Source organism: Lathyrus oleraceus, chromosome 3, assembly GCF_024323335.1.
Source record: "Lathyrus oleraceus cultivar Zhongwan6 chromosome 3, CAAS_Psat_ZW6_1.0, whole genome shotgun sequence".
NCBI lineage: Eukaryota > Viridiplantae > Streptophyta > Magnoliopsida > Fabales > Fabaceae > Lathyrus > Lathyrus oleraceus.
In genome coordinates, this window is record NC_066581.1 from 130,637,772 (window position 1) to 130,648,557 (window position 10,786).

The 10,786-nt window shown below is 33.4% G+C and overlaps 1 protein-coding gene across 1 annotated transcript; it reads left to right on the forward strand.

Moving 5' to 3' along the window:
* Nucleotides 1-354: 354 nt before the first annotated feature.
* On the forward strand, nucleotides 355-1,965 carry LOC127128984 (alpha carbonic anhydrase 7). The gene is made up of 7 exons (XM_051058324.1): nucleotides 355-511; nucleotides 607-809; nucleotides 887-993; nucleotides 1,080-1,194; nucleotides 1,280-1,444; nucleotides 1,556-1,612; nucleotides 1,725-1,965. Exons 1-7 carry the CDS (start codon nucleotides 415-417, stop codon nucleotides 1,818-1,820), a joined length of 840 nt encoding a protein of 279 aa, XP_050914281.1. The 5' UTR covers nucleotides 355-414; the 3' UTR covers nucleotides 1,821-1,965.
* The last annotated feature ends 8,821 nt before the right edge of the window (nucleotides 1,966-10,786 follow it).

Sequence of the window (10,786 nt, forward strand, 5' to 3'; positions counted from 1 at the left end):
TCCACAACAACCATGAAATAAACAAATTGAAAAAAAAACACACACCAAAACCCTCCAATTCTTTTGGACTAATTCTTTCTATCAGTAATATTTTGACAAAGTTAAACATGAAAATGGTAGAGTGGCTCAATTGATGAATTAGAAGCTGACATGAGATGAAAAAATCAATTAAAATGAGTAATATATATTATAAAATGTTGGTCATGTTTGAAACAAAAAATATTATAAAACATGTTGGTCTAGAAACATTCAATCAAATAATTAATTCTTCTTGACCAAATCTACCAGCATTATTATATATGCTGCTATGTTTGGAAGTTGCAATCTATAAAAACCAGTGTGTACCAAATATTTCCACAATCATATTTCATAGCAGATAGAACTATAATTATCAATCTTTGAATATTCTGAAACATGCATCTCAAAAACCACTTTTCGATTTCAATTCTACTAGCAATATCACTAACCATTCTATTTTATTCGACATTAACAACTGCTCTTGATGAACCTGGTATAATAAAATAATCTCTCTTATTGTATTTTTTTTGTATAAATATTTTCATTAGTTCAATAGTTTTATAACCTTCATATATTGGTGCACTGTAGAGTACGGTTACAATGAAGAAAGTGCAGATGGACCTAAACATTGGGGTGATCTAAAAAGAGAATGGGCAGCATGTAAAGGAGACATGCAATCTCCTATTGATTTGTCAAATGAAAGAGTGACTCTCATCCCAAATTTGGGAAGGCTAACGAGTTACTATAAGCCTCAATATGCTACTGTATCGAACCGGGGTCACGATGTTGCGGTAAGTGTACTATTGATTTATAATCATAAAAGAAATTCGAATGTATAGTAATTTATGTTTGATTATAACGGTTATAGATCACTTGGAAAGGAGATGCCGGCTCGATAAACATCAATGGAAATGAATATTTTCTTCAACAAAGCCATTGGCACTGGCCATCTGAACATACCATCAATGGCAGGAGGTTAATTTCGCTTCCTCGAAATCCTTTTGTTCATCCTTTTATACATTTCATGACAAATCCTAATTTTGGTCTTAAATGATTTATAGGTATGACTTAGAGTTACATATGGTTCATGTTAGCCCTCAACAAGATGGAACGAACAAGACAGCTGTTGTTGGTATTTTGTACAAATTTGGTTTACCTGATCCATTTTTGTCTGAGGTAAAATATAACGCAGTCTAATTTATTGTCGGTTTGTCTTTTATTATTTTATATACTTAATATTATAAATTTAAAAATATTTCAGCTAGTAAAATATATAGTTGAAGTTCCTGATGAAGATGAAGAAACAAACATAGGTGTTATTGATCCATCAAATATATTCAAGGATTCAAACATGTATTATAGATACATGGGATCACTCACTGCACCTCCATGCACGGAAGGTATCATTTGGACCATTAATACCAAGGTATAATAATGTTATTTTTTTCTTTTCTTAAATATTTCATTCTTATTGATTACTAATAATCTCATACCATATGATTATCTTTTAATTTGAATCTGTTTTTTTTTTCATTAGATACGAACTGTTTCAAGAGGACAAGTGAAGTTATTGAAGAATTCCGTACTTAAATATGTAAGTAGTAAATTAATAATGATGTTTATTAATTCTAAATATGTAGTTAAGTATGATTAATAATTCTAATGAAATGTTGAACTTCAATTAATGTGTGATTTAATTGTCACAGTATGCAAACAAGAATGCAAGGCCAGTTCAGATTCTGAATCAGCGAGAGATTGGAGTTTATGATTCAATAATGGCAGACAATATACCTCATTATTGATTGATGTGTTCATACTGTATTTGTTTTTCTTTTGAATTAATTTGATTATATGCTTTTATTTTCAATTCATTAATATGTATAATGATATTAGTTTTTAGTATTTTTGTATAATAATCTTTTACCTAATAAATTATTATCTTCTTAATGTTAAGAGAATTGTAGAAGTGTATGGATGTTTGGCGATCACTATTTTTTTCTTTAAGTTTATAATTTTTTTAATGTTGATAAAAAAAATTTAAGGAGAAAATAATCTATTAATAAAATCTAATAATAATGATGGCAGTACAATTATAGTAATATTAGAAACAACAAGAAGTATTTAATTGAACTTGAAACACAAGATACAATAAAAACAATAAATTTTTTGAAAATACAATAAAAACAATAAAAAAAATGGAAAAGACAAAGCAAAATAAGATCAAAAAATTTCAACTCAATAGAGAAACAAGTTAGATCTGAGACGATCAATATCAACAAAGCAAAGACTCTTGAGATAGATATTAGGATCACTAACCAATCTCAGAATTAAAACAAAACTCTCAATCTGCTATTGATTAAAGTAGAAGATAAGATTTTAAAGGAAATCAAAGAAAGTACATGAATTCACCACAAATCTACCTAAAAATCATTTTCAAGGCAGAAATATATGTGTTTTCCTCGATTTCTTTCACATTTGATGAAGTGCAAAAAAAATTATTTCATTCTAAATAATCCAAATAAACCATATAAGTACATGCCAAATCATAGCATAATCACCTCAACTCCTAGTATAACCACCTCAAGAGAGAATAAACTCAAAAAGAATCCTAGGGTCACTAGGGAGAACCATCTCTGCCAGTCCAACCACTTAAAGATCCTATACACAACCAAAGCTAAACTGCATGTGATAAATAAATGAGAAATCTACTCAATCAAACCCTCACACATACGAAAAGAAACTCCATTTAGGTCAATAATCAGCCTTCACTTAAACAAGTTCTCTCTAGAGAGGAACCTATTTTGGAAAAGGCAAGAAAGCACTACCACCTTAGTGGGGGTCCAACTGACCCAGATAAGTGGCAACACCATATTCTCAATTGGAAGAAAATAATAAGAAGAATTAATAATTCTTACTTGAGCTTGATAAACAGAAGCAACTGAGAAAATACCATCTCTAGCATATTTTCAAAAATCCATTTATTTCTCTCTCCGAATTTAGAGTCAGACCTTGTATGACTAAAAAGGAACTGTCAATAATAGGTTGCATATGCTCAAAGAAAGGTGACATCCACCTAAGTTCCCAATAATAGTCTCACCTACCAAATGACCTAACTCCCCTACACACCCATTTGGAAGATTGAATATGGTAAAAAGTCTAGGGAACCTAACCATGAGTTATATTTCCTACCCAATTACTTGACCAAAAATAAGTATAAAGACCTGAATCCACTCTCTTGAGATAATCATCCACAAACCAATCAGAGATATCATCATCAACTTTGGACCCAAGGAGAGACACTCCTTTCCACCAAGAGGATGAAGAGAGTAAATCTGAATCCCTACCATCCTTTAAAGAGGAAATGGAAAGAGGATCATATCTAGTTTCCTGAATATAAACCCAAAGGTAAGAAGCTTTGGAGATCAGTCTCCACCTCTATTTTCCAAAAAGAGATAAATTAACCAAACGAAGATCTCTAACTTGCAAACCACCTTTACCCTTTGGCTTACGGACATTAGCCCACTTAACCAAGAGATATTATAACTTCCTTTCACACATCCTCCCAGAAACCTTCTTTGGATCCTAATGATTTTCTTCCATACCTTCACAAGCATTTTTCAGGAAAGATAATAAAGAAATAGGAATAACATTAAGCACAAAATTGAGAAGAACCACACGAACCCAAGCTAACAAATCCATGCTTCCAAGAATTGAGCCTCTCACATGAAACCATATATATTTTAAAGGAAGGGAATTAATATTATAATGAAGAAACTCGCTAGGTGAATCTAAAAGTCAGGATCCATATTAGCTCATATTAGTTAGCTCTTAAAAAATTAACCCAAAGCCCTAAAGCCTGCCAAAACCCCTTAAGGATAACCTTAATACTCTAGAGATTCTCAACTGAAGGGCCATCCAAGATAAAAGTATCATCTTCATACTGAAGTTGTGACACAACTGAATTGTAATATCCCACTATAAATTCACAAAGAAGGTCCATATCAACAACTTCACTAATGAAACTACTGGTCCCCTCTTCCAAAAGTAGGGAAAAAATTAGCCAAAGGATCACCTTCTTTTAAACCCCTTTGAATATTGATCTCTTGGGTTGGAAAACAATTCAATAACACCACCACTACTATAAATAATATATTTTATGACAATGATTTCACCTCAAGTAACAAAAACCCGAGGGGTAAACTAGTTTAGGGTACAAGCTTCGAATCCCAGCAACAACAACTTTTGTTTTTATTTTTTTTAAAGTGACACTTTTCTTTTTATTTAATTGTTGAATAATATATTCCAATGGTTTCCTTAATAACTTAGTGGTATGCTACCCAGATTAAACTATAAAAGGATTCATCCACTAAGTTTTTTCCTAAACCTAACTCATATATACAGTTGCTCCATACTTGTAAACACCATTCTTTAGAATGGATATCAAGACATAAAAATTCTCTGTTTAGGTGTTGTTGTTCTTCTAACTCCCACCTTTAACAAATCATTTTATGCTCTTGGTATCCATCTCACATAACGTTATTGTTTTTGTTGATGTTGTTTTTGTTGTTGTTGTTGCTTTGGTTGTTATTGTTGTTGTTGTTGTTGTGATTGTGGTTGTTGTTTTGGTTGTTATTGTTATTGTTGTACCTCTTGCCAATGTTTAATTTGTAAAAGGAAACATTGTTATATTATGGATATATTTCATGTTTTATTAATATACAAAGTTACTTATATTACCTCGATTTATTTAGTAACCGATGGGATACGTCTCTACTTTAGATTATTTTTTATTTAAAAAGAAATAATATTAGACCTCGATTTATTACAAAACTGAGGGAAAAAATAATTCATCTTTGTCTCAATATATCTTTTTTCGTCCATTTATAAAGTAACATTGCTCAAGATATTATCAACACATCAATCCACAAGAAACCATCTACGTCCAATCAGATGACAAACACTACCCATGTATATCTGGACGCTACGTTGTGAAACCCAAACATTGTTATGAAACTCAAATGTTGTTGTGAAATCCTCTATATCCAATCAGAGTGCAATGAGATTGTACATAAGTAAAAGTATCACTGTGGTAGATTGCAATAGCTGAAAAAATAGGCTTATTTAATGTGGTTGGCGTAGGTGTATTTACTTTGCCAAAGATCTTTGTGATAGATTGTAAGAGCAGGAAAAAAATTGGTTCAAGGTTGATTTTCTAACATAATCTCTGATCATGAAACTGCAAATTTATTTTATTTATCTAGTCCTTTTTATATTTTATATCAGGAACAAATGCATGCAATACCCAACATTTATTCTTCCAAAATGTTCAAATGGAGCAGGATACCAATATTTGCCACCCCAGATATATAATGATGAAGATGATTCGAACTATCATGAAGATGATTCAAATTCAGAATTTGTCATACATTTGTATTTTTAGATTGAAACGGTAAAAAATATAAAATAAGTAACTTTGTATATTAATAAAAGATAAAATATATGTTTCTTTCATATATTAACAATACATGTTTCTAATAGTTTTTTCAAAATGTAAATAAGAAACTGTGTATATTAATAAAAAGTGATATATATATATATATATATATATATATATATATATATATATATATATATATATATATATATATATATATATATATATATATATATATATATATATATATATATATATATATATATATATATATATACATTTTGAAAAAACTATTAGAAACATGTATTGTTAATATATGAAAGAAACATATATTTTATCTTTTATTAATATACAAAGTTACTTATTTTATATTTTTTACCGTTTCAATCTAAAAATACAAATGTATGACAAATTCTGAATTTGAATCATCTTCATGATAGTTCGAATCATCTTCATCATTATATATATGGGGTGGCAAATATTGGTATCCTGCTCCATTTGAACATTTTGGAAGAATAAATGTTGGGTATTGCATGCATATATATATATATATATATATATAGCCTCGGTTATAGAAATAATTGAGAGGTAAAGTGGCTCCTTTAAAAAAAATAAAAATATCCAGTTGCTTCTGGTGGATATGCAGGATTTCACGTGTATACCTGCAAGCACATAGATCCATATTTGAGAGTTTTCTTCTGATGGATTCATCAACATCGTGAACTTTCATACATGTACTTGTCAAAAAGTACAAGTGTGTGTGCTCCCTTTGCAATGGCAGAGAGACTCAAATGTCTTAGTAGATTTATATCACGATATGGTGGTTAGGACTTTCCCCTCGGTTATTGAAATAATTAGGAGGTAAATTGGCGTCTTTTAATAAAAAAGTGAATATGCAGTTGCTTTTGATGGATATGCAGGATTTCCAGTTTATACCTGCAAGCGCATAGATCCATATTTGAGAGATTGCTTCTAGTGGATTCACCAACATAGTGAACTTTCATACATGTACTTGTCAAAAAGTACAAGTGTGTGTGTTGTCCATGTAATGGTAGAGAGACTCAGAGACCTTAGTAGATTTATAACACAATATGGTGGTTAGGACTTTCCGACGATGGAGAGAAGCCTTGTACAATTATGTTTTGAGGTAGTATAATTGTCCTGCTCACTTGAGGTGAAAGGCTTTACAGGTGAGTGGTGAGGCTTGAGAGAAAGCATATGGTTATGGTTAGTCGTGGTGTTGTGACTTTAGTAAGCGTTATACTCTTTTGGAGTGTAAAGAATGAGTTTGTATAACTTAAGTTCTATCACCTCCTCTCTTTGGGGGAGAAATATTAGGCTCTCTTAGGCTTAGGGTTGTAAACTTAGTAGGAATTTATGTCCTAGTTCCATGAATAGGAACATGGTCAAGGGAAGACGTGTTCTTCCTATAATCATGGAGGTAGTGGTCCTCCTTTGACTTGCTCTTTTGACTAGGTATCTTAACCTAAGTACAATATGGGGCCTTCTGCCTAGTGGGCGACCAAGTGTTAGCCTATGAGACTAGATTCTAGCTAGTGGGCGACCACTTTAAGGCTAGCATATGCTAGCGTGTGGGTAACCATGTAAGAACAAAAATTGTTCTACAACAGATTCCTTGATTTTGATGATAACAAAGGATGAAACCAAAAATGGCACCCTAACGAAAAGTTTCTAAGTGTGCAAGGTTCTAAAGAAAGAAGAAATAAATCTGATGATGTCATCAGATGCACAACAAGATCAGATACAAATTCTCTAGTATCAGAAGCATCTGAAGTGGAATCTCGTTTCAAGAAGCTCTGACTCTGGACAAAACTGCAAAGTATCAGAAGCATCTGAACATGAACCAGATCCCAAGAATCTCCAGATACACGAAGACTCTAATCAGATTTCTTAATCATGATGAAGTAACGTTTAAGCCAAGTTAAAGTTCTGCAAATGGATTTCCTCAATTAGAAAGAGACGTTAATCTCCTCTTCCAAGAGAGAAGATACTACTTGTGGTAAGTAGTCACTTCTAAAAGAAAAAAGTCTCTTGCAGAAGCTATTTATGGAATGGCGTAATTACATCTCATTATCCACCAGATTCAACTCTATTTCAACACTACTTCAACTCCTATATAAATAGAGAAGAAATCAACTTTCAGTAAGCAAGAAATCAACTAGCCAAAACTATACTGAATTAATTCACGCTCAAGAAAATCATCTTTGCTCTCAAGGAATTTCACTAAGCTTTTGCTTATTAAGTGAAAAATCTGTTCTTAAGTTTGTAATACTTGCTTAACTAGAAGCACTCTAGATTACATATCTTGTATCTTTTATTTGTTTGATTTCCTCAAGTGACTCTTTGTAGTCTGTAGACTTGAGAGGACTAAGAGATTTTCTTCTCTCTTAGGGGTTGTTTGTAATCTTTCAAGATTAGTGGATTAAGTCCTTGTTGAAGGCGAAATCACCTTGGCCGGGTGGACTGGAGTAGCTTTGTGTTATAAGCGAACCAGTATAAAATCATTGTGTGATTTTCATTTTGGAAAATCGCTTATTTTTCAAACAATTCAAACCCCCCCTTTCTTGTTTTTCTCACCTTCAATTGGTATCAGAGCTCCGGCTCTGTTATTGATTTTCAAATCAAACACTTAACCGTGTAGAGAGATCCAGTGCGAGAAAAACAAATGGCTCACTCAAATGAAAGAGATTCTTACAATGCTAAACCTCCTGTTTTTGATGGAGAAAAATTTGATTACTGGAAAGACAGAATCGAAAGTTTCTTTCTGGGTTATGATGCTGACCTCTGGGACATTGTCACAGATGGATACAAACCTCCAGTCTCAAATGGAGCTGAAGTTCCCAGAAGCAAAATGTCAGAAGATCAGAAACGTGATTTCAAAAATCATCACAAGGCCAGAACAATACTTCTAAATGCTATATCATACAACGAATACGAAAAGATCACCAACAGAGAGACGGCTAAAGATATACTTGACTCTCTGAAGATGACCCATGAAGGAAACTCCCAAGTCAAGGAGACGAAGGCTCTGGCGCTGATCCAGAAATATGAAGCCTTCAAGATGGAAGATGACGAAGCTATAGAAGCTATGTTTTCCAGATTCCAAACTCTTATTGCAGGTCTTAAAGTGCTAGACAAAGGATACACGACTGCAGATCATGTTAAGAAGATTGTCAGAAGTCTGCCAAAGAAATGGAGACCAATGGTTACTGCTCTGAAGTTATCAAAGGATCTGAACAATATCAGCCTTGAAGAACTTGTTAGTTCTCTCAGAAGCCATGAGATAGAACTAGAGGAGGATGAGCCTCAGAAAAGGAACAAGTCAGTGGCGCTGAAGTCCAGACCTGAAAGACGGAAGTCAGACAGAACCAAAGCCCTTCAAGCAGAAACTGCAGACACTGATGACTCTGAATCTGAAGACTCTGATGATGAAGAAGAACTGTCCCTACTAACCAGAAGAGTTAAGCAACTCTGGAAAAGGAGGAACAACAACAACTTCAGAAGATCAAGACCCAGAGGGGATCGATCAGAGTCAACTTCAAAAGGTAAACCTAACAAAGATATTACCTGTTTTGAATGTAAAGAAACAGGTCATTACAGAAATGAATGCCCCAAGCTGAAGAAAGATAACTCTAAGAAAGAAAGCTTCAAGAAAAATACCTTCAGAACAAAGAAGGGATTAATGGCCACCTGGGACGACAGTGAATCCGAATCATCAGAATCTGACTCTGATGAACAGGCCAACGTAGCTCTTATGGCTACCACATCCAGCAGCTCAGATGAAGAATCTGAAGAGGTATTTTCTGAACTTTCTAGATCTGACTTAGAATCATGTTTATCAGAAACTCTTACCTCTCTTCAGAAATTAAAACAAAAAGTTAAAGACATTAAAGGCCTTCTTAAAGCAAAATCTGAAGTATGTAGTAGACTTGAGACAACAATTCTAGCACGAGATGATACTATCAGATCTCTAACGATAGAAAGAGATGGAGCTAAAACAAAAAGCTTAGAATTAGAAGAAACGTTGTCTCAAGCACCACAAACTTCAAATGAAATTATTTATAAATATGAAGAAGCCTTTCAACAATTTCTGAAGAATGGGATAGATAGGAGTATTATGGCATCCATGATTTATGGAGTAGGTCAGAATAATAAAAGGGGAATTGGGTATGATTCTGAGGAAAATAAAACCTCTACCAGTAACCAGCTTAAATCTCCGTTTTCATATCATTACACACACACACAAGAACAAAAATTTAAGAATGATAGAAGACCCAAAGTTATAAGAAACTCTGGGAAGACTAATCTAAAAGGACCCAAGAGATTCTGGGTACCGAAAGATAAGATTATCTATGTTGCAGATATCCTATGCAGCAAAGTTCAGACACCAGTCATGGTACCTGGACTCTGGATGCTCGCGACATCTGACGGGAAGAAAGTCTATGTTCCAAAGCCTGGAACTTAAAGACGCTGGATTTGTAGGCTTCGGAGGAGATCAGAAAGGAAGGATCAGAGGCTCCGGAACTATTGGTAATGGTACTCTTCCCTCTATATCTGATGTTCTTTATGTAGAAGGATTAATGCATAACTTGTTATCCATAAGTCAATTAAGTGATAACGGTTATGATGTAATCTTTAATCAAAAAACGTGTAAAGCCATTAGTCAGAACGATGGCTCTGTCCTTTTCACAGGCAAGAGGAAAAACAACATTTATAAAATAAATCTTTCTGATTTAAAAGATCAAAATGTTAAATGTTTAATGTCAGTTCACGAAGAGCAATGGGTATGGCATAGACGCTTAGGCCACATTAGCATGAGAAAACTTTCTCAGCTAACTAAACTTGAGTTAGTCAGAGGCTTACCTAAACTGAAGTTCTCTTCAGATGCTCTGTGTGAAGCTTGTCAGAAAGGAAAGTTTTCAAAAACATCTTTTAAAAAGAAAAATGTTGTTTCTACCTCTAAGCCTCTGGAGCTTCTTCACATTGACTTATTTGGTCCTGTGAAAACAGCATCAGTCAATGGAAAGAAGTATGGACTAGTAATCGTTGATGATTACAGCCGCTGGACATGGGTAAAATTCCTAAAGCACAAGAGTGAGTCTCACTCTGTATTCACCAGTTTCTGTTCTAAAGTGCAAAAAGAATTTGACTCTAAAATTGTTAGAGTCAGAAGTGATCATGGTGGAGAATTTGAAAATAAAGATTTTGAAGAATTATTTGACTCTAATGGAATATCCCATGATTTCTCCTGCCCTAGAACTCCACAACAAAATGGAGTTGTAGAGAGGAAGAATAGGACACTCCAAGAAATGG